This window comes from Benincasa hispida, chromosome 4 (genome assembly GCF_027475165.1).
Source record: "Benincasa hispida cultivar pf3 chromosome 4, pf3_genome.v1.1, whole genome shotgun sequence".
Lineage (NCBI taxonomy): Eukaryota > Viridiplantae > Streptophyta > Magnoliopsida > Cucurbitales > Cucurbitaceae > Benincasa > Benincasa hispida.
Genome location: NC_143481.1, coordinates 11,374,483 through 11,398,375, shown reverse-complemented (window position 1 = coordinate 11,398,375; position 23,893 = coordinate 11,374,483). Strand labels below are relative to the sequence as shown.

The 23,893-nt window shown below is 34.1% G+C and overlaps 1 protein-coding gene across 1 annotated transcript; it reads right to left on the bottom strand.

Annotated features, from left to right (window-relative positions):
* Nucleotides 1-11,765: 11,765 nt before the first annotated feature.
* On the bottom strand, nt 11,766-15,120 carry LOC120076829 (growth-regulating factor 1-like). Its single transcript, XM_039030763.2, has 4 exons — nt 14,520-15,120; nt 13,768-13,998; nt 13,270-13,651; nt 11,766-12,869 (listed from the first exon to the last, which is right to left on the bottom strand). Exons 1-4 carry the CDS (start codon nt 14,941-14,943, stop codon nt 11,996-11,998), a joined length of 1,911 nt encoding a protein of 636 aa, XP_038886691.1. The 5' UTR covers nt 14,944-15,120; the 3' UTR covers nt 11,766-11,995.
* Nucleotides 15,121-23,893: the final 8,773 nt, after the last annotated feature.

The following is a 23,893-nucleotide window of genomic DNA, read 5'->3' as shown; positions in this document are numbered from 1 at the left end:
TAATCATAGTGGGACTATGATCTATTCTTCATTAGAGGAATTAGTGGTACTTAAGGAGTTAGATGTAATTACAGGGGCAAAACAGTAAATTGGCCCAATTGTACTTACGAGTGATTTGTGAAGGGTCATCGTAATATTGATTGGTTATATCCAATGGACACATAAATATATCTATACTGCGAAGAGTGCAGCTATCAGTCTTTAGTGGAGTATCCGGTAGTTAACGGATGGTGAATAATGTGACTAAAGAGTTTAGTCAACTATTCATGTACCGTTAGAGCTTCAAGCTACAAGTCCATAAGGTCCCTTTGGTAGCTCAACGGATTCAAGTTGAGAATCAGTTTTTGGGTTAATTTGAAATGTTCAAATTAATAAAAGGGGATTTGATAATATATGATATAATTGATATAATGTATTTGATGCATTATTGTTTGATAGAAGGAACTAATATTTGAATATGATTCAAATATAATTTCTATAAATTAGATTCATAGTCATTAAATTTAATATAGATGTGATTTATATTAAATTCTATAAAATAAAGAAAAAGACCTTTGGTTTATAAATTGTATATGATTCAATATTAAAACTATAGGTTATATAAATATAATATGATCAGTTAGTTATCATATTTATCTATATTTATTAATTATTTGATAATTAAAAATCTTTTTCACAATAACCACCCTTAGTAGCTAGTTGCACGATTTTATGGCATTTTTGGAATAAAATGAAATTTGATTTCAAAATCTCACACGTCTCATATTATTAACATTCGAGTTACTACACAATCGCATCGAGAGACTATACGATAGCTTTCTTATTTACACAATCGTGTATCCCGTCTATGTAATATCAAGGGCACTCTTGTAGCTGGGTACCCCACTTGTCATCAAGTATAGATCTCATTAAGAACTGAGTTCAACCTTTCTTACGCTTCAGGATATCATGCTCAGACTTTAAGTAATAGGAATGGAACTTTGTGTTTGGTTTAGAATGATTCTCTATATATCACTCGTGATCAGTTATTACCCGTTGAATCTGTTTCTTGGGACCTCCAGTCTACAGGTTGGGTTTTTCTCACTGTGATTCATTTTTCTATAGGTATGAGTCCCATCCTTTCTGAGGTTCTGAAAACCTTTTCTCTAGTCAGTCCTTTCGTCAAAGGATCTGCCAAATTTTCATCAGTCCATATGTGATCCACTCTAACTACACCAGTAGTGAGAAACTCTCTAATGATATTGTGCTTACGACGTATTTGACGTCTCTTTCCGTTGTAGTAACGGTTCTGAACTTTTGCGATTGCTGCAGTACTATCGCAATGGATCAATATGGTTGGTACTGGCTTTTCCTATAAGGGAATCTCTGATAACAGACTTCTAAGCCAACCTGCTTCTTCACTAGTTGTCGCTAGTGCTATCATTTCTGACTCCATCGTAGATTGGGCTAAAATATTCTGTTCCTTGGATTTCTAAGAGACAGCTCCGCTAGCTATATTAAAGATATCGCCACTTGTAGCCTTAGAATCATCCAAAAGAGAGTTCCAATCAGAATCACTGAACCCTTCCAGGACAGCAAGAAACTTTTGATAATGTAATCCTAAGTTTTGGGTTTTCTTTAAGTATCTCATGACCCTTCGTATAGCATTCCAATGCTCTTTACTAGGTCTGCTTGTAAACCTACAAAGTAGTCCTATAGCATAAGCTATGTCAGGTCTAGTGCAGTCGGCAGCGTATCTAAGACTGCCTATGGTGCTCGCATACTCAGATTGATTAACACTATCACCAGTGTTCTTAAACAACTTAACACTAGGGTCATAAGAAGTACAGGTTGGTTTACACTCAAGTAATTATATTTCTTTAGAATCTTTTCTATATGATGAGATTGATCTAAAGAAATTCCCTTTTCAGACCTATTTACTTTTATGCCTAAGATTACACTAGCTTCTCCTAAGTCTTTCATGTTGAAGTTCGCACTCAATATTGATTTTACATCATTTATGACGTGCAAGTTCGACCCAAAGATCAATAAATCATCTACATATAGACACAAGATAGTGCAGAGGTTATTATCAAACTTATGGTAAATGCATTTGTCATTTTCATTGATCTTGAAACCTTTAGATAGGATAAGGTAGTCAAATTTTTCATGTCATTGCTGAGGAGCTTGTTTTAGTCCATAAAGAGATTTGTCTAATTTACACACCTTATTTTCTTGACCATGGACAGCAAAACCCTCAGGTTGTTCCAATCTCTTCTTCAAGTTCACCATTTAGGAAAGTGGTTTTTACATCCATCTGATGTACTACGAGGTTATAAAGGGCAGGGAGAGAGAACAGGACACGAATAGAGGTAATTCTAGTGACAGGGGAGAAGGTGTCAAAGAAATCTACGTTTTCTCTCTATCTAAAGCCCTTCGCTACTAACCTGGCTTTAAATTTGTCGGCAGTCCCATCAGGTCTAAGTTTCCTCCTTAAGATCCATTTGCACCCTATTGCCTTACATTCTGGGGGTAGATCTACTAAGTGCCAAGTCCTATTTGACTCAAGTGAGTTTATCTCATCATTTATGGCTTATTCCCATAGGTTCGCATCTACTGAGGACCGGGCAGCTCTTAGATCTTTAGGGTCTTCTTCACATTGTAGGTCAGTAAGTCATTTTTGAAATCTTTGGTGGTTCTAGCTCTTTTGCTTCTTCTAGGTTCTGGGTCAATTTCCTCTCTAGGGTTAGGATTTCAAACTAGGGTTTTACCACTTGAACCAAAGCCCCTACTATTCCTTGATTTAAAAGGAAACCTATCTTCAAAGAACTCGGAATCATTTGACTCAATGATCACTTGGTTTACTAGATCATAGAACCTGCAGGCTTTACTATTTAAGGTATAACTTATAAAGACACATTCGTAAGCTCTACTAGCCAACTTTCTCCTTTTTGGGTCAGGAATCCATACAAAGGCTAGACAACCCCATGTTCTAAGTAGGACAAGTTTGGTTTCTTATTCTTGAGAATTTCGTAAGGTGAAGTTTTATTTTTATATTTCAAGATTCTATTTAGGACATAACACACAGTAAGGATGATTTCACCCCACCAATAAGACGCGACTCCTAAACTAAGTAAAATAGCAACTACTAGCTCAGCTAAAGTTCTATTTTTCCTTTCGGCTTTTCCGTTAATTTCAGGAGAATAAAGTGCGGTCTTTTCGTGTATTATTCCATGTGAGTTAAAGAATTCATTAAAACTGTCCAAGTCGTACTCGGTTCCCCTATCACTACGAAGTCTTTTAACTTTTCTATTAAACTGATTCTCTATTTTAGAAACAAAAAGTTTGAAGGCATCAAAAGCATCACTTTTTTTTCAACAGGTATACAAAAGTAAAATCAGAGCAGTCGTCAATAAAAGTAATAAAATATCTTTTACTGTTCCTAGTCAATATGCCATCAAATTCACAGACATCAGAATGAACCAAATCTAGAGGCTCAAAATTCCTAAGTACAGATTTATGTGGAGTTTTAGTAATTTTAGCCTGACTACAATACTCGCATTTATCAAAATCATTCGTGGATAACTTAGGTAACATTTCTAGCCTAATCATGTTACTAATTAAATTCTTATTCACATGACAGAGTCTAGCATGCCAAATATTCATTAAACACTGCATATACACAGAAGATTTCATTTTATAAAGGTCTAGATTTAATTTGAACATACCCTCAGTTGCATACCCTTTCCCTACAAATACATTATTTTTTGTAAGGGTATATAGGTCTGCCCCTAGAGTTTGAGTAAACCCGGCTTTGTTGAGCAAATAGCCCGAAACCAAATTCTTTCGTATTACCGAAGTGTGCAGAATGTTATTCAACGTGAAGGTCTTCCCAAAGGTAAACTTCAGTCTCGCCGGTTCCAGCAACTTTCGTGGAGTGATCATCTCCCAACAGAATATTCTTATCCTTAGTTTCAGTATAAGTTTTAAATAGACTAAGGTCATGACAGACATGGCGCGTCGCGCCAGTGTCTATCCACCACCCTTTACAACCACCGATCACATCTACTTCTGTGATCATGGTGACTAACGGTTCTTCTGTCAGGTTTGCCTGACCAATAGGATGACGCCTATTCCTACAATTTCTAGCCATGTGCCCAGGTTTATTACAATTAAAGCAAAGGAACTATACCGTTTCTCCTGAATAGGGCTTCTGTTTTTTTTTTTTTTTTTTTTTTGTTGGTTCTGATTGCTGGAGCCACGGTTTTCACCTTTCCACTTTGTCCCCTTAGGTTTTTGGTCAGGTTTTACCATAGAGGCGAGATTTCTAGGCACTGCGTTCACCTCTTCCCTCTGGTCCTGCTTTCGGGCTTCTTCCTCGATCTTTAGCCGGGTTATAAGACTCTCCAAGGAGAACTCCTTGGTATTATGCCTCAAAGTGTTCTTAAAGTCCTTCCACAAGAGGGGCAGTTTATCAATAATAACAACAACTTGGAATTGTTCGTCTAGAGGCATACCTTCAGTAATTATCTCGTGGGCTATCTTCTGGAGTTCATGGGATTGGGCCTCCACGGATTTTTCATCCGTCATCTGAAACTTAAGATAACGGCTAACCGCATTTCTTCGACCCAGCCTCCTCGGTTTCATACTTCTTTTGCAGGGCATCCCAGACCTCCTTCGTTGTCTTCATTATACTGTACTAGTCATACAGATCATTAATCAAACCATTTAAAATGAAATTCTTACATAGAACGTCTTTCTCCTCCCAATTAGCAGCTTCTTTTATATGTTGTTCAGTTGGTTCTTCTAAAGGGATGATCGGCTTAGCACTGGTAAAAGCTTCGGCAACTTTCTTGATGGTGAGGAAGAACAACATCTTTTGCTTCCACCACTTGAAGTTCGCTCCTTCGAATCGGAATGGACGGTTGAGGTCAAATATCTCATTGTTGCTACAGAGGGCCATTGATGATATCGAAACGTCTTTGAATTATTGGAAACGGCAGGGTCCTCTGAACGACGAACTGTAAACCGTCAAGGCACGACGGTCAAGTGAAGAGCAAAACCGGGAAAACAGAAACTCGTTATAGGCTGAGTTGCGAAGCTCGCTCTCTTTAAGACATTTCGTGGCTCTGTCCAAGTGTGCAAGGAGGTCTGAATATTGCCATTGCGTCCCCAGGATAAAACAACCAAACGAAAACCGATCGAAAATGTACCGTTACCGATTGAAACGACACCCTTTCTAAACTCACTGCTCGGAAAGCTAAGATGGAGGAGGAGAGGAAATTGAAGTGGAAATTTAGAAATATGAATTTTGTGTTTCACGAACTGCTGAAGGCCTCGCCTTTTATAGGCCTTCAGCATCGAAACATACTGTTTTAAAATTAATCAACGAGCCGTTTTAAAAATTAATCAACGGATCGTTTAAAAATTAATCAACGGACCGTTTTAAAAATAATCAATGGGTTGTTTTAAATATAATCAATAGACCGTTTTAAATATAATCAATGGACCGTTTTAAATATAAATTTGCACCCAACAAGTTATCTACCTACCAAAAATATTTGGGGCAAATTAACTAGGCTTGATCACGATTTGGATCAGCAAAAAGGCCAACTTCATCATTTGGGCTTTCATTCAAGAATTTCAAGTGTGCAGGCCCAACATAGTGGTATCAGAGCAAAATAGTTACAAGATTACAGTTTTTGAAGATTCAAGATTCAAGTTTTCACTCCAAGATATCAATAGCAAGATTCGAAATAAAGAAGTTCGATGGTAAAGGAGATTTTGGCCTACAGAAGGCCAAAATGAAAGCAGATCTCGGCCAACAAAAGGCTCACAGACTCTCCTTGATCCATCTACACTCCCAGCCTTAGTGACAGCTCAAGAAAAAGAAGATTGAGAGCTGGCAGCTTATGGTACGTTAGTCCTAAACCTTAGTGATAATGTTTTAAGGCAAGTTTTAGATCAAGAAACAGCCTATAGGATATGGACTAAATTGGAAGAATTATATGCTAAAAAAGATCTTCCTAGTAAAATGTACCTTAGGTAGAAATTCTTTACATTTGAAATGGATTCATCAAAATCCTTAACTGATAATCTAGATGAATTCAAGAAAATTGTTGCTGAATTCAAAACCTTAGGAGAGAAACTTGAGGATGAAAATGAGGCCTATGTGCTTCTTAATTCTCTGTCTGGACCCTATAGAGAGATTAAAAATACTCTAAAATATAGAAGGGATAATATAAGTATTGATACAATAATATCAGCCTTAAGAACTAGAGAGCTAGAGTTACAAACTGATAAAAAGAATCATCCTAGTGGTGAAGGATTATTTGCTAAAGGATATTTTAAACCAAATCACTCAAATGACAGAAAACCACATAATTCAGAAGAAAACAAGCCTAAACAGAAATTAAAATTTAAATACTGCAAAAAGAAAGGACATTTAATCAAAGATTATTTTATTCTTAAAAGGAAGAACCAAGAGAAAGAAAAGGACTCTAAAGGTAAACAGCCCAAAGCTTCTGTGGTAGAAGGTTCTTATCTCTACTCAAATGCTCTAGCTTCAAACTTAGATAAATCCAACCATGTAAATCCCCTGAGACAAAATGATTGGGTCCTAGATTCTGGATGCACCTATCACATGACCTCTATGAGACCATGGTTCAACACCTTTAAATAAATTGAAGGAGAAATGGTTTATATGGGAAACAACCAAGGCTGTAAAATAGAAGACGTTGGCTCTATTTCTATGAAACTTAAGGATGGAACTATTAAACTTCTTAGAAATGTGAGATATGTTCCACTTCTTAAGAGAAACCTAATTTCCTTAGGAATGCTTGATGCAATTGGGTGTGAATACAGGGGTAAAGGAGGAATCCTTGAGGTGCTAAAAGATTCTAAGGTAATACTAGTTGGGGAAAAGGTAAATGACTTATTTGAGGTTAAAGGAGTTGAAATGGTGACAGGGGCATATGTCGCCACCATAAATGAGATCACAGAGGCTGATGTTTAGCACAAGAGATTGTCTCACGTTAGTGCTAAAGGCCTAAAAGTCCTATCTAAGCAAGGGATTCTACCTAAAGGTCTCTCAGAAAATCTAACTTTTTGTGAACATTATGTTTTAGGAAAGGCCACAAGGCAAAGTTTCACTAAAGCACAATACACCACAAAGGTTATCCTAGATTATATTCACTCAGACCTATGGGGTCCAGCTCCTATACATAGCCTAAGTGGCTCAAGGTATTTACTCACTTTCACTAATGACTTCTCTAGAAAAAGCTGGGTTTACTTCCTTAAAACTAAAGACCAAGTGTTTGATAGATTTAAGGAATGGAAACTCCTGATAGAGAAGCAAACTTCTAAAGAAATTAAATACCTAAGAACTGATAATGGACTGAAATTCTATAGTGAAGAGTTTAATAAGTTCTGTAAAGAAACATGCATAACTAGGCATAGGACTGTTAGATTTACTCCTCAACAGAATGGAGTTGCTGAAAGACTTAATAGAACAATCATGGAAAGGGTTAAATGTCTTCTTTCAAATGCAATTCTTAGTGAAAGGTGTTGAGCTGAGGCAGCAAGCTACACTGTTTTCACCTTAAATAGGTGTCCTCATTCCTCCCTAAACTTCCTAACTCCTGAAGAAAAATAGACAAAACATCCTCCTGACCTAGAAAATCTAAAGGTATTTGGATGTGTTGGCTATATTCACCAAAGTCAATGGAAACTAAAATCTAGGGCAGTGAAGTGCACGTTTGTTGGGTTCTCATAAGGCGTTAAAGGCTTTAAGATGTGGAATCCTATTGAGAAAAGATTTGTTGTAAGTAGGGATGTCACTTTTAGAGAAAAAGAGATGTTTATGTAAAAGGAAAAGACAACCTGTGAAGTTTCTAAAAGCCCTAACACTGCTAGGATTGAGGTGGAGACACCTAAAGATTCACCCACTAGACATAAACCTCCTAATGAAACTGAAGGAGAAGAGGAAAACTCAAGTGAGCCTACTGAGCATACTAAAACTCAACCTGACTTGAGTCAGTACTCATTAGCTAGGGATAGACAAAGAAGAGTGATAGTTCCTCCAGCTAGGTATACTGAAACTAATTACATGAACCTAGTTCTAAATGCCACAATAGCTCCTAATGACCAAGAACCTACTACTTTTGAAGAGGCCGTGAACTGCCCTAATGCTAAGTCTTAGATTGAAGCTATGTGTGAAGAAATGGAATCACTCACTGTCAATAATACTTGGACCCTAGCCCCTCTTCCTAAAGGATGCAAGCCTATAGCTTCCAAGTGGATATATAAACTAAAGGAGGGTTCTACTAAAGAAGAAAAACCTAGGTATAAGGCTAGGTTAGTGGCTAAGGGGTTTACCCAAAAGGAAGGCATAGACTACTCTGAAATTTTTTTCACCAATAGTAAAGCAAACCTCTATTAGACTTCTACTATCTCTAGTTGCTCATTACAACCTTGAATTAGATCAACTAGATGTTAAAACAGCTTTCCTTCATAGAAATCTATAAGAGGTTATCTATATGGTTCAACCTAAAGGGTTTGAAGAAACAGGAAAGAAAGACATTTACTGTCTCTTAAACAAATCTATATATGGTCTTAAACAATCCCTTAGATGCTGGTATAGAAGATTCAATGATTACATAGAGAGTATTGGATTTCAAAGAAGTACCTATGTACATTTGTTCTTATGTTAATTCAACAACCTATAAGGACAAAGTCTATCTACTACTCTATGTGGATGATATGTTGCTAGCTAGGAAATCTAAGGAGGATTTAAAACATGTCAAAGATCTTCTAAAGATAGAGTTTGACATGAAGGACTTGGGTTAGTCTAAAAAGATTCTTAGGATTGAAACAAGTAGAGACAAGGCTTTCTCTATCCTCACCATTAGTCAATTAAACTACTGTGAAAAGGATATTAAAAGATTCAATATGTCTAATGCTAAACCTGTCGTTATACCTATTGCTAGTCATTTTAAACTTTCTTCAGATAATCCACCCAAGGAAACAGATATAGAACATTTGACTCAACTTCAATTAATTCCTTACAAGCAAGTAGTAGGCAGTCTAATGTATCTAATGATATCTACTAGACCATACTTATCCTATTATACTAGTCTTGTCAGTAGACACATGTTTAACCTTGGAAAAAGGCACTGGGAAGCAAGAAAATAAATATTAAGATACTTAATATGGTCTAAACAATCTAAATTAACATATCAAAGTACAAAAGAAACAAAATTAGAGCTATATGAATATGTTGATTCAGATTTTGCAAGTGACCAAGATAAAAGAAGATCATTAACATGTTATCTATTCTTATATGGTCCAAATTTATTATGTTGGAAAGCAAATCTTCAGTAAATCACATCCCTATCGACTACTGAAGCAGAATACATGGCATTATCAGAAGCAATAAAAGAAGCATTGTGGTTAAAGGAGTTGATGAAGGACTTTGGTATCAATCAAACAGTAGTTAAGATCTACTATGATAACCAAAGTACCATTCATCTTTCAAAAAACCCTCAATATCACTCAAGGACCAAACACATAGATATTAAATATCACTTCATAAGGGACAGAATAGAAAAAGGTGAAGTCGAAGTTCTCAAAGATCATACCAGTGAGAATGTCGTTGATATGCTTACCAAACCAGTTTCAAAGCTCAAGCTCTCCAACTATCTTGGTCAGATCAGCTTCCAGCTTCTTGAAAAAGGGTGAAGACAAGTTAGATCTGGAAGGAGAAAAACTTGTATGTTGAGCTTAAGGTGGAGATTTGAAGTATTAAATAAGCTCAAGCATACAAAACAAATCTTCAACAACTTTTACATTTTTCTTTACAATTTGTTATGTAACTACTTGTATCAACTAAAATGTATAAATATGCATCATTTACAATTTGTAGTACAATCTTTAGAAGCTTACAAGAAATCTACAAGATTTGTAAAGAAAAAGTGTGACTTAGCTCTTGAAATAAAGATTCTTCTCCTTCCCATAGATGTAGGCATTGTATTGCCGAACCACGTATATCTCCGTGTAGATCTTCTTCTCTTCTTTCTCTTTATCATATTGCGTGTTCTTCTTCTTCTTCATTCACACAGCAAAACTCACGCAAATAATTAGAAAGAAAAGGGTTAGAAAGAGTTTTCTGCAAACAGATGAAAGAACGAGGGAGAGAAAGAAAAATAATTTGTTTGTAAATTCATTTTTCATCAGAGCAGAAGGCATCACTTCCATCAGACAGAAGTAAGTGAATCTATCCACGTGTTGCACATCAGCTGGAAGATCGTGGAGCAACCAAGACCAAGTTATCTACCTACCAAAAATATTTGGGGCAAATTAACTAGGCTTAATCACAATTTGGATCAGCAAAAAGGCCAGCTTTATCATTTGGGCTTTCATTCAAGAATTTCAAGTGTGCAAACCCAACACATATTTTTCCACGAAAAAAAGTTCTATGGCAAAAAATCTTCTTCTCGTGCTATTCCTTCTCTTTCAAAAGTTGGTTCCCACAAATCCGTCTATGCAAAAAAATAATAGAAAAGACTTTTTAGTGGCGTCTTCTTAATATTTGTGGGAGATCGGTACGTGAAAAAAGAGTTGGTGAAACTCTTGAAGACTTGGAGAAGCTTAATGTTGAGGTATATACTTTAACATTATTTTATTCGATGAAGCTGACAAGTATATATTTATTCAATGCTTAGCCAATTGATTTTATACATTATGAATGTTGTATTTCTCTGTTCTATATGTTCTGTTTTCAAAAACAAAATCGAAGTAGCAGACGATCACTCGCTTCCACTGGGGATTCGATCCTTTCACGAACATGATAGAATCTATCTATCTTCAATTGCTCTCTCCTCTTGTGTTGTCGGCTCCTCCTCTGTTTTCTCCCCCTCTTCAAATTATTGAGGGAGTATATATTTGGTTAGTCCCTCCTATCGAATCCTTCAAGTTGAATTCTAATGCGATAATTTTGAATGGCGAGGGGGTATTGAGGCAATTGTTCTTGTTTCAAATGGAGAAGTTTTGCTTACTTTGGGGAACCATTTTCCTTTGTTGGGATTCGTTGAGCTCGTTGATGCTACTGTCATGAATGAGGGAATTCCTTGAACTCTTAAGGCTGAGATTTCTTCCATCTAAATCGAAATAGATTCTCTAATCCTTTAGAATCTTTTGGTTGAGAAAGATAAATATGCGAAAGAGATTAAAGTATTCTTTACTTAGTGGCTCATGTTTTAACTTCCCATGTTCATAGAGTGAGATCCTTAAACATCTTGATTTACGATCACCCTCCATGGGTGGATTCTACTCTTCTTATTGACTAGTTTTTCCCTTAATTTTTTTTCTTGTTTTCCTTTGTTGTACTCAAAAAAATAAATAATATAAGTACTTTGATTGAAAGAAAAGTCAAAATCAAACTTCTATACAAAGTAAACAATATCGTACCATTGTGAATTGGAGAGATTGATTATATGATTACTTGAACAAATCATATTGAATATTTGACCAAACATTTCGTAGCTTACTAGAAAAACCAATCCTTGTTTACTATACACATTGTGCTAAACCAAATCCAATTCTTTCTTAAATATATAGGTCTGTCATCCCTAACGAATGCTTCTTCGCCCATGAACTAAAGATCTGAAAAAGAATGTTGCACCGAACAAATCTGTTTAACAGAAACTACTTTTACTAAATTCCAGAGCTTGTGATTCATAACCTTTTTTCTTACTTCTGTGGATGTTAGTTGAATAAAACTATGGGAGTCGAAGGAAATTTCGTGCCTTCAGAATTCTACTATTAGAGGATGATTTTACAAAACGTTTCAATGACAGAGATTAGGAAGAGAAATTGATTGAAAACCTCAAGAGTGGGTGAAAATGAAAACAGCACCATAAAGTTTCACAAACAGAAAACGATCTTTTCTGACAAACTATTATGGAAGGTCTGCAGCACATACAAACATATAAATTTAAATTCTTCTTCATCCTGTTTCTCAAACACTAGGCAAAGATGAAGAAGAATTCACAAAACGATCGCTGCACTGGCTGCTGCCCCCTCCTCCTCCTTCATGAGTCTTGTTTTCCGTTCTTGGGCTGCTCCCTGTGCTGCTGTTTGAGAAACAACCGAATGCCGTCTTTTGCAGTACCCCGGTAGGCGACGAGCCTAGTGACGGACTGTTGTCCCACCCTTCAGTCATCAGGTTGAGTATCGACGAGCTTTTCAATTCCCCACCATTGTTGTTTGTGCTATGAAGAACCTCTCCGAGTGGACCACCCATCGAGCTCTCCCATGAGATGGGAATCCAATTTGCCTGCCTGTTGTTTGGTTCATCAATTACATTCCCCACTCCCAATCCCATTTGAATTGGGTCCAGCTCCTGCGATGATTTCAATGGCGAAAGGGTGAGTTTCTCGTTGGACGGGGATGAAGTCGAGGATCTGAAATCCGACGTAGCCATTGGAATTGATATGGATAACTGAGTCCTGTCGGATTGCGGATCAATATTTGAGTTAGACCACGAAACGGAAGAGCTATCAGATTGGTTCTTCGGCCAATTGTTGAAGAATTGGCGAAATGAATGTTGGGTTTCAGCTGCTTCTTGAGTACTAGTAATGCCCTCTGAAGGATTGAAACCCCTGTAGTTCATCAAAGAAGAGGTCTTTTGTGAGGAGCCAAGGAGAAAATTGGAAGAAACAAGCCCAAACTCTGCTCCTCTTGGAGATTCTTCAAAAGGGTTTTGCTGTTTCTGGATTGTAAATGGAAGCTGTTTGGACTGCTTTATGTCAATTGAAGGAGACAGCACAGAAAGACCAGATGTTGAATCATTCAACCCAATGCCACCATTCTCTTTGTTCGTTATTAACATTCTGCAAACCAAAATCAATGGTTTTGCTCAAAATTTCACCTTTTTCAATTCTAGATATCTCAAGGGACAACTAGACAGAAAATATCAAACCCATAAAAGACATAACAAGAGACGAGGCACATTTCACCTTTTTCAATTCTAGATATCTCAAGGGACAACTAGATAGTGAAAGCTAATGACCGCCATGTTTGGATTGACTTTCTAAGGGATTGAAGAAAGTGTTTTTAAAATGCTTAGAAAGTGAATCCATACCCAACTAAATTTTGGATCAATGATTGAAGATGGAAATAAAGATAGGGGTCAGATTTGTTTGGTAATGGGAATCATGAACAGTACTGATACTCAACGATTTGTGATACATGATTTAAAACGGAGAGGAACATGTAAAAAAAAGGGTTTACCTGTTGATTTGAGCGGCGGCGGAGGGAGGCGGATGAGATCCGGGGCGGTGGAGGTTCTTGAAGTGTTGGTTAGTAAAGGAGAGGCTGTTGGGGGAGCTGTTGCAGGGCACTGCCGCCGTAGAAGCTGAAGAAGAAATCAGCTTAGTAGCGGTGGCGGCAGTGGTAATATTGGAAGCTCCGGAAACGGAGTGGGAGTGGCCGGCTTGGCCTTCCACAGGCTTTCTTGAACGATGGCGGCCTCTGTTCATATGCCGTTCACAGTATTTCTGATCGGCAACTGCGTCTCTTGAACACCGCCATTTCTTCCCGTCGGTCCGACGGCACCGTCCAGGTTCAGGATCACTGCTATTCGAAAACCCCATGTTGAAAGATCCCCATCCCACTACAAACAAACAAAATCCTCCGACCCATAAGCCAAAAAGATCAAGAAATTAAAATAAAATAAAACAAAAACCCATCTTTTGACAAGATCTATGGCAACAAAGAGGGGGAAGTTACCGGTGCCAGGTCGGAGAAATCCGCCGGAAAATGTCGAAAAGCCGGCAGATTCAAGGGCCTTTCTGATGGGAATAAGCAAATTAGAAGGAACAGGAACATTAGCAGTAATGTATTTGTAGATCAAAGCCTGATGTTCGAGTTCCATCCATTGGGTTTGAGTAAATGGAGCTCTAACACCAATAAAAGCACCGCAGTGCATGCTTCTGCCGTTCAAACCTCCATAATTGCAGCCTGAATAACACAAAATCAAGAAAACCCAAATATTTAAAAAAACGAAAACGGAACACAAATTAGTGTAGAAAATGGCTCTGAAATTGGTGTCACCAAAAAAACAAAAAACCTCAAAATTCCAAACATGTCTACCACAGTTAGGGGAGCGACAATATTCGTTAAACACTGAGTTGATGTGTTCAGAAGAAAAATGAAAAAGAAAAACAAGGACCTTTCTGTTGTTTGTTATAGCATCCCACTCCATTTTTACAACAAATTCCTTTTTCCTTAAGACTCTACTGTACTAGATAAATAAATAAAACGTCCATCAAACAGGAAGACGAATTATTCAGAATGAAGAAGTGGGGAGGAAAAAAAAAAAAAAAGAAACACAAAAGAAAAGAAAAGAAAAGAAAGAAACTTTTTTTCACTTTTTAGGACAAGACTGAAGCTAAGGGGCGCTGAGAATGAAAAGACCCACAAAAACTGAGTTAAAAAAAACAAATGAGGGAGTTGAGAGTTGAGTTAGAATTAGAAAATACCTGCATTTCTAGGGGCGGAGGAATGGTAGAAATTAGGGGAAACACCGGAAAGAGAAGAAGTCTTATCTAAAGGAAAAGACTCTGTTTTGGGAGATGAAAAACAGAGCATTTGGTGATGGCTTTGATTAGAATCAGAAAGAAAGAAAGGGGAATTAGATCTGAGCAGAGATGCAGCTTGTCGCAATCCTTTAGAGGTAGAAGAAGAAGACGAAAAGTGATCAGAAGTTTTAAGGAGTTTAGAGGTTCTCAAATCTTCATCATCAGTTTCACTGGCAGATCGCTCCTGTTTATGTATAAATCCAGAAGCAGATTCGTACCATTTCTGCTTAGTTTCAGCATCTGAAGAAGCAGCAAGAGAAGAGAAACCCGATGTGTCTGATGAACCCACCACCACCCCATCTAAACCCACAACTCCAAAATCCATACAAAATAAACAAAACCCAAAACCAAGCACTCAAATAAACATTAACAAATCTGCAGCTAAACCTCTGAACACACCAAACGGGACATTGATTCTATTCTTTGGCTACAAAATAAAGACAGCCACCTCCTCTGCTTCAAAGGAAGCCACATTTCAAGATACTTAAAGCTTTTAAGAAACTCAACCCCCCCTCCCCCCCTGGTTTTATTTTAATTTTCAATTCCAAGGGATGATTTTCTTCTTTCTATTTTATTTCTTTAGAAAAATAAACTAAAATAATTGGAGAGAGAGTACGACAAACATCATGAGCAAGACTTCCTAAGTTTCTCAAACTACAATAAAGTCAGCCAAACAAAATGATAAAAGCGTTATTTTTGGGCCTAACCAAATATTAGTCTTTTCTTTTCTTTCCTTTTAGCTAATTTTGAAGAGAATAATAATAAATCTCCTTAATTAATTTTACATCCAAATCTACTCCTTAGTTTTGTTTGTTTGGTTGTTCAAATCAAGATTAATCATTAATTAATTATGATTTCATATGATTAAAATACCGTTTAAGCTAGTATAGTTATGTGGTGAAGGAAAAAGAAAAACTTTTTGTAATCTGTTCACTGTAGTTGAATGGTTGAGGTCCTTTTAGGTAATTTTCTATTTCCTAAAAAATATGTTTGTTTCTGTTTGAGAAAAGTTATGGAAAAAAGAAAAAGAAGATGATAATGAACGGGGTTTAATTATTTGGATTCAATTCATTTTTTAGCTAAGAATGTATGATTCTAAGAAGGGCAAGATAGAGAGGGATACACTTAGCTTCAATTTCTTATATTTCTTATATTGGGAATTAAAGATTAAATGGAAATATTCGTTTGATTGACAAAAAGGGCAATAAGATGGAATTAATTTGTGGCACAAACGGAAATAAAAAGGGAAGGGAGAAGGAAGGGGACAAGGGTTAGAAAAGTAATTTGGAGAAGAACAGAACAAAGTCTATCGTTATCCTTAAAAGAAAAAAATATATATATATATATACATACACATATATATGTGGTAAATAATAAATTGGAATTTGAATTTTTTTAAAAAAATCTTAGATTTTAGGTCTATTTTTACTTACCTTTCAAAGTTTTACATTTTTATTTTGAATTTTAAGCTTGGTTTTAATATGGTTTTAAGTGTGTGATTTTTTTTAAATATAAAAAAATAATTAAAATATTTATAAATAATAGTAAAATATCTCAGTATATCTAAAATAGATCACGATAGACAGCGCTATAATACTATGATAGATACATATAGTAGTAGTCTATCGTTGTTTATCACAGTAGACTGTGATATTTTGCTAATAATTATAAATATTTTCAGCAATTTTATCGTTTAAAATAATTTTTCTTAGATGTTTCAATATTTACATTTTTAATCGTGATTTCTTTCTTATTAAAACTTACTTTTTTACTCGTTGATATTAATTTTTCGTCGCTATTAAAACTAACTAAAAAATTCTCATTTCTTTATTATTTTTAATTAATTAATTTAAAAACTCATTAAATTCTAAAATGAACATGAGGAAAATATGTTAAAAATCTTGATCATAATAGCCAGATGAAAATAAATTCACTCTCAATGATATAATTTTTTTCATTTTGAAATTTAAAAACAAGAAGAAAATCAAATTTAAAATTTAGAAACAAAAGTTTAATGTTTTAGAATTAAGGTCGGGTTGAGTAACTATTTTATTTTTGTTTTTGTTTTTTTTAAATTAAGTTTATGTATACTATTTTTTTTAATTTCTTTCTTTATTATCTAAGTTTCATCCGTAATAACTAAAAAAGTAATTTTTAAAAAGTTGTTTGTATTTTTAAAATTCAATTAATTTAAAAATGATGTGAATCGTTGTAAGAAATATGAATAAAATAAGTTTAATTTTAAAAAATGAGAATTAAAAACCAAATTAGTAAAGGATACCTAAAATATTAAAATTTAATATGTGACATTATTAGTTAATTTTTTTAAAAGAAGAAGAAGAAGAAAAGTTATATAAGGCGATGGACGAAGATGGTTAAAAAGGGTTGTCGTTGATGTTGCCTTACAAAGCCCGCTAGTCTAGCAAATAGCAAACTGTATTTTATTTATTTTATTTTTTAAATAACTTTTTTTTGGAGGGGGGACAGAATTTTTACATTTTCTCTCTCTTCTTTAAAACTTCAAATGGCCTTACCCTTGTGGTGGGCTGCATCAAACCACCACGTGACCCCTCCCCGGTCCACACCCCCTTCATTTTTATTTTCCATTTTTACCCTCACATCTACTCTCAACTCTTCTTCCATTTAATTTCTATTTTCTCAATATCTCCACCTCTTCACATTTCAGCCGATTCAAACTAAACTTTAATTATATATTTCCTCTAATACTTTTGATAACCTTAGAATTTAGCCTAAACTATGCCATAATACATAAATCTTTAAGAAAAAAAACCTCTAAACATACCTTTGTTGTTGTTGTTATATGAGCACAAACTATTATTTGAACTTTCAAAGAATATTACATTAAAAATGCTCCTATTATTAGTATAGTGATCAATTTAGTGAAGTTTTCTTGATTTAAAAAAGAACCAATTTTTTTTTAAAAAAAAATTATATATATATTTTCATATAGACACTCTCAGTTTTCTCTCATCTGTCCCATTCTTAAACCAATTTTGCCACAATAAAATATAATCTAAAACTTGAAGTTAAGGCATAAAATCTTAAAAATAAATAGTAAGAGCATCTTTTAACTTTTTTTCCCCTTAAATTAAGGGTATCAAGACACTTTTAAAACTTTAGAGATATTTTGCAACAAAGTATTAACGATTTATGTTCATATATTAACAATAAGAGTTTTAATCTTTTTTTTAAGTTCCAACGTATTTTTGAAACTTTTGGAAGTTCGTGACTATGATTGAAACAAAACATTAACAGTTTTCATCCAAAACACTAACAGTTTTCATCCAAAACTAATAATAAAAGCATTTTTAAAGTTCAAAGATATTACTGAAAATTTTAAAAGTTCAAAGACGTTTTTAACATAAAGTACAATGTTCAAGATATTTGGTATATTTTAACCTAAAATTTACTTAATAAATAGCCTCTATGAATTTTAACAAACTAGTTAAATTATTTACGAGATTTTATCGAAACGATTTGTTTTTTGTTTTAAGAATAATTTATATGGGAGGAAAGGCATTTGAGGATCTTTTATCCTCCACCATTTCACACATATCTATTTGGAATTTGGACTCTTGCTCGTGGGGATTTTCTTTTTCTTTTTCTTTTTTAGGAAGAAAAAAAGAAAAAAGAAAATGAAATTATGTCCTTTTTGAGTAATGTGTTTGTTAATGTGATATTGTGCTTTTCTTTTACTCTGTGTTCCCCCCTTTGCATGTGGGAGAATATTTGGGTAAGTCCGTGTGGGTGTGGCCTTCCACTTCAAATTACTTCAACATTGGGATTTCTTTTCCTTTGCCTTTGCTTTGGTCGGTTTCTTCTATTTTCTTTTAGTTTCCACTTTCCTTACCTAAATTCCAATCACATGCTCTTTCTTCTTTTACATATTCATAATGTTTTTTCAACATTTATTTTCAATATTACTTCCAAATTTGATTTTTGTAATTTAAAATCAATTTTAATCATAAAAATTATAGTGGTTGATTTTAAGTGAATAAAGATCTAACACGTGTACTGTTTTTGTAAACCAGTGGGGTATATGAGAGTTCGATAACCTCCAAATGAACAATATATTTTAATTACAAATATCCACTCTAGTTTCTATAATTTAAATAAAATCATTTTTTTAACTAGGTTGATTTTTAAAATCTTGTTGTTGGTTGCCCTCTTTTTTTTTTCATTGAGATTTAAAAAAATAAAATAAAATAAAAATAAAAATAAAGATTTTTCTTGCATTGTTTAGTTTAGAGTAGAAATTTTCTCAACACTAATTACTGTACATTACATTGGGTTTTTTTTTTTTTTTTTTTTTTAAGTACGGTTGACAACAATTTTAAGCCTATACTTTTATGACCAATTATTAGATAACTAAATTGACTTAGAATGAGTAGGTTTTTAAGTGTTTAAAAAGCATTCTTTCACACTTAAAAATTATTTTTTAATAACTTCGAGAGAAAAAAAAAATAAGTGGATAAATTATGTATACTCATCCCTTGTACAATGTACAAAGGATATAAAATGAAAGCATGGATTTAATATATGGCATGGTGATACTTCAATTATTAAACAAGGCTAGCTAATAATTTATATATATATATATATATGTTAAAATGAAAGTCCAAACTTGCATATAGAACAAAGATTATTCGTCCTTATTTGAAATCCCCCCCACCCCCAATGGCCAATGGTTTTAGGACATGACCCTACAAATAACAAATATGAAACTTTGATCCTTCATGTCACCCTAATGCCCAACTTTTTTCATAGTCGACCTACACTCTTCTTCTTCATTGTGCCCTATATATCCTTCTCGGGAGACAACCTCATTCTCTTTATAGGTCAAATTTACATTCCCTTTGGTTTCTTATTGACAAACATTTAATCATCGTTCTGTAATATAAGTTTGTGATCAAAATACTAGGTTACTTTTCACATCATATCAATGTTTCTATTACAGAACTTATGGTAAAATAACCTAGTATTTTGAGGTAAAATGTGTATTTCTATCCACAACGGTTATAAAATCAACAAAATAAAGAAAGTGAGAGAAAACGTAAATAGTAAAGATCAATACAGAAATTGACATGGTTCACTCGTTAACAATGTGGTAGCTACGTCCACAGATAGAATAATGCATTAAAGAGAAAAATATTAGGAAATATATATTGCAAAGGTGCTTATGGGATTAGAAAGTTTATACATCGTGTACTCCTCTAAACTCTAGGGCTGGTGAGACTTTGTGGTTGGTCATTCGCAGTGTCAGATAACACATTCAAGATATTCTACCAACAACATTCAAGAAAAAAATCTTTTTTTTATTAGTGGTCTTCCAACTTTATAGAGACTTGTCTTTTTTAACATAAAACAGTCATCTGGCATTACGAGAAAAGTAATGAAAACATCTCAAAGGCGTTTTAAATTGAGGAGATGTCATCTTCACCCTTGGGGATTGTGGTAAAGAGTAAGTAGTAGATGTATGTCTCAAAGTCCCAAACAAGGTAATAAAAAGTGAAGTTGTTTACCCTAGTTCCCATGTGATGGGGAGAGAGCTTGTTAATGTTAACAGTTATATTATCCCCCAATCTTCCCTTTTAGTATAGAGAGTAGTCCAAATAACACTCCATTGAGTCATTGACCATGACTGTGGCACGTGCCAAAAAGACAATACAAATAAATTCAATTAGAAGTGGGCAGCTCTAACCTTTAAGGTAAGATTTTTGTCATAAATTTCATATTCTGAATAAGAAACAAAGGGCCCAAAACATTTGGTACACTGATTTTATTTCTCATCATTTTAAACCCAAAATGCGAAAGAGAAAAAATAGTATAGTAATAGTAATAGTAGTAATAATAATAATAATAATAATAATAGCAAAAGATATGGTTGCCACTCAATTTGCAGACAAACCCCTCCTTCGCATTAACTTTGTAATTACCATTCTTCTGACCCTTTTTAATTGCCATCACCCGCTTGGCTGCATGCTTATTACTTTCCTTTATTCAATTATTATCTACCCTATATTTTATATATATTTCATCTACGGTCCCTGCCTTAAATTCCTTTGCAAAATGCAAACATGTTGCACTTTTTCAGCTCAATTTTGAAATAACCCTCCAAGTAAAAATAAAAATAAAAATAATCTTCTGCTGACGTGGAATTGAATAGTTCCAGGGCTTACATCTAATTTAGGAAAATATAAGAATTTAATGTCTGATGATGCATTATATAATTTATTATCAAGTGTCGTTATTAATTTGTTTGTATATAAAAAAAGGAATAAAAAGGTTGGAAGTGGGGGGGGATTATTGTTATATTATTATTAATGTTTTAATGACGGTATTGGAAATGGAAGTACATTCTACATAGAGTCAGATTGTTAAATAAAATTCTGGCAATGTCTCCCATTGTTGAGGAAAACATTCGGAGATTGGAGTACGAAATTATGACCAACACACTAAAAGGAAAAATCTCTACCTTCTTTTGTAATGTTTGTAAGATGTGCGTTGAGGTTACATAAAATGTCTTTTTGTTTAGTTTTGTTTATATAATATATAATTTAATTTTAATTTTTGCCTCTGGGGATGCAGCTTTTAAGCATATTGGTCGCATTGGTTGTGTAATTTTATTTGTCGTAAAACCTAATGCCAAATTGACATCTCCTTTTTTCTCGCGGTTTCCTTTCCCCCACCACACCTAACAAAAACACACATTGTTCAATATTATTCCCAATATCTTTTTCACACACCCTAAAATTTGTACTTATTACCTTACTTACTCTTGGATTATTCAAAAACCCCTTTCAGTTAATGGATTAAAATATCCTAATAAATGTGGGATAGTGTCACGGAGATTAAATCTTCAATCCTTGCTTAGGATTCACATACGTTATTTATATATCGTACACTGCGTATTGATAAATTCATTTAATTAGGATAGATTTTGCATGTACTACTAATAAGTTTGGGGTAAATATATGGTTTAGTTCTGAATATATTATGACTGTTTTTATAACAAGTCCTTACCCTAATAAATAACTAGTTCTAGTAGGATCAAAATTATTTTTTTTAAATAAAACAATGATTAAGTTGCACCTAATTCCATAATTCTCCTTTTTCTTTATACAAAAATGAATAGTTACTTGGGCTACAACATGAGTTTTTTTTTTTTTTTTTTTTTTTTTTTTTGAAAAAAAAAACTACTATAAATATATAGGTCATGATAATTTTGGACCAAGGAAAATATCAATATAAAAAATAAGATTAAGACAAAGATAGTCAAACTGTCTTCAAAATTTGAAACATGTAAAGACAAAATGGAGATGTTTAGTTGACATTCAAAGAGAATCCATAAAAGGAAGTAACTAGTTCATTCGATGCACTGTCTACTCTAACCTTTCCCTTCTTTAGTAGAAGCTTGTTGCATTGAGTACTATAAATTTAGCTAAAAATTGGAGTTTCCGTAGTAGTAAATGTTATTTTTATTTGTTTTACAAGTTACAGATATATTTTTTTAATCCGTAAATAGGGAAGGAAAATGGTTGGTTGTGTATAGAAGGAGGAAAAAAAAGGTGATAGTATAGAAAAGTGTGTAAGTGGAATGGGGAGATTTTAGTCATAGAGGAGGTGGGAAAGCGATTGTATAGCATGGGGGAGCATGCTATTGTATTTGCTATTATAAATATTATTCTATTTCTATCCTTCTAGTTTCTACTCTCTACAACGCCGCCTTCCTTCCCTCTGTCTGACCGTACGCTCCTATAGCGCGTGTATCACACTCTCTGCGAGCTGTTGCTTAGCTGGAGAAGACAGTGAAAGACCCCTCCAAAGAATATTTTTTTCATCCTCTTATTATTATTATTATTATATTAAATAATAACAATTTATTAAATTAAGAAAGAAAAAAAAAAAAAAGAAGCAGTAAAAGTAAAGCAAGTAACCCACGTCAAACCCATCTCATCATTTCAATATATCGGAATCCTCACTCTCTCTCTCTCCAACTGTGACATTGACGTGTCAACAGCGGGTGTGGACTTTGATAGTGCCACGTGGGGGCCACGCTCACCCCCTCCCTCCCTTCCGTTTTGCGAAATTACCATAAACTCCTCGTGAGATGGGAATAGAGGAGGCTAGCTTCCCTTTTACCGACAGCCATCGTCTGGGCCCTACGCTGGATCCTTTGTCCACATTTGCGTCACCTTCCCCCCCCAATATCGAAACGGCCCCATGCCCTATTATCATTCTATCTCTTCTAAGTTTATTTCTTCTACTTATTTGAAATGTTTTTACTTACTACGTTTCAATCTGTTATTTGATGATTCGGGCGAGAACTAAATTTTATTAGCGAGTTGAATTCATTTTTTTTTATTTATTTATTTTATGATTTTAATCTAAGAGTTTTTTAAAATACGACTCTCTAATCTTAAAAGTATCCCTGGCCTATATTTTTTCTTAAAGAATTTCTTCTACGGATAAATTATCTTCTTTTTATTTATACATGTAGTTAATACACTGTCAGTAATCCATGCAAATCTTTATATTGATTCTTTTTTGTCTTGTGTTTGTTGTTTATCTTTGATGGTCGATTCTTAATACACTTTTATATTTGTGTTTATTTTATTAATAAAGAAATATTTGATATATGGCATTTCTTATTATAATCTGTTAATATAGTCTTATTTAAGTTTAATAATTTGTGTGTGATATAAATTATTTTAATATGAATAGAAAATATGAAAAATGATAGTATGATGTAATAAATAAGATAGAAAGAGAGATTTGAAATAATAATGGTTTAGTTATTTAGTAGAGAGTAAAGTTATATAATTGGGATGAGGATGGATATGAGTTGTGGGTTAAGGGTTATCCTCTTGGTGGCGATGGAAATGGGAGAAGGGTAAAGTTTGTCGGATGAATGAATGTATGTATACACACCAATGTCACCTCAATGCACTTAGCATCTCATCTCTTCTCAGTAATTTCCCACTCTCCCACCCCTTTTTTTTTTCTTTTTTTCCTTTTCCCCCCCTCTTTTTCGAACCTCGAGGACTCTTTTGTCTTTTTCCCAAATTCCTTTTTTTAATAAATAAATAAACCCTTGAGTTTTACTTTTACCAATTGCCAAACCCATATCTTCCAAATTTCAATTTTTTCTCCCAACTATTTCCTTCCCATTTGAAAAAAAAAAAATGGTAACATAATGGAAAGACATTAATACAAATTTATTATTACTTTTTTAAATTTTGGTAAATATACTG

What these genes read in the sequence shown, in the direction of transcription:
- LOC120076829 (XM_039030763.2), bottom strand. Translation starts at nt 14,943, where the DNA reads ATGGATTTTGGAGTTGTGGGTTTAGATGGGGTGGTGGTGGGTTCATCA. An exon ending in ATTTCTCCGACCTGGCACCG is followed by an intron (nt 13,652 to 13,767) that starts GTAACTTCCCCC and finishes GTTTGTTTGTAG; the next exon opens with TGGGATGGGGATCTTTCAAC. An exon ending in GCCGCCGCTCAAATCAACAG is followed by an intron (nt 12,870 to 13,269) that starts GTAAACCCTTTT and finishes TTTGGTTTGCAG; the next exon opens with AATGTTAATAACGAACAAAG.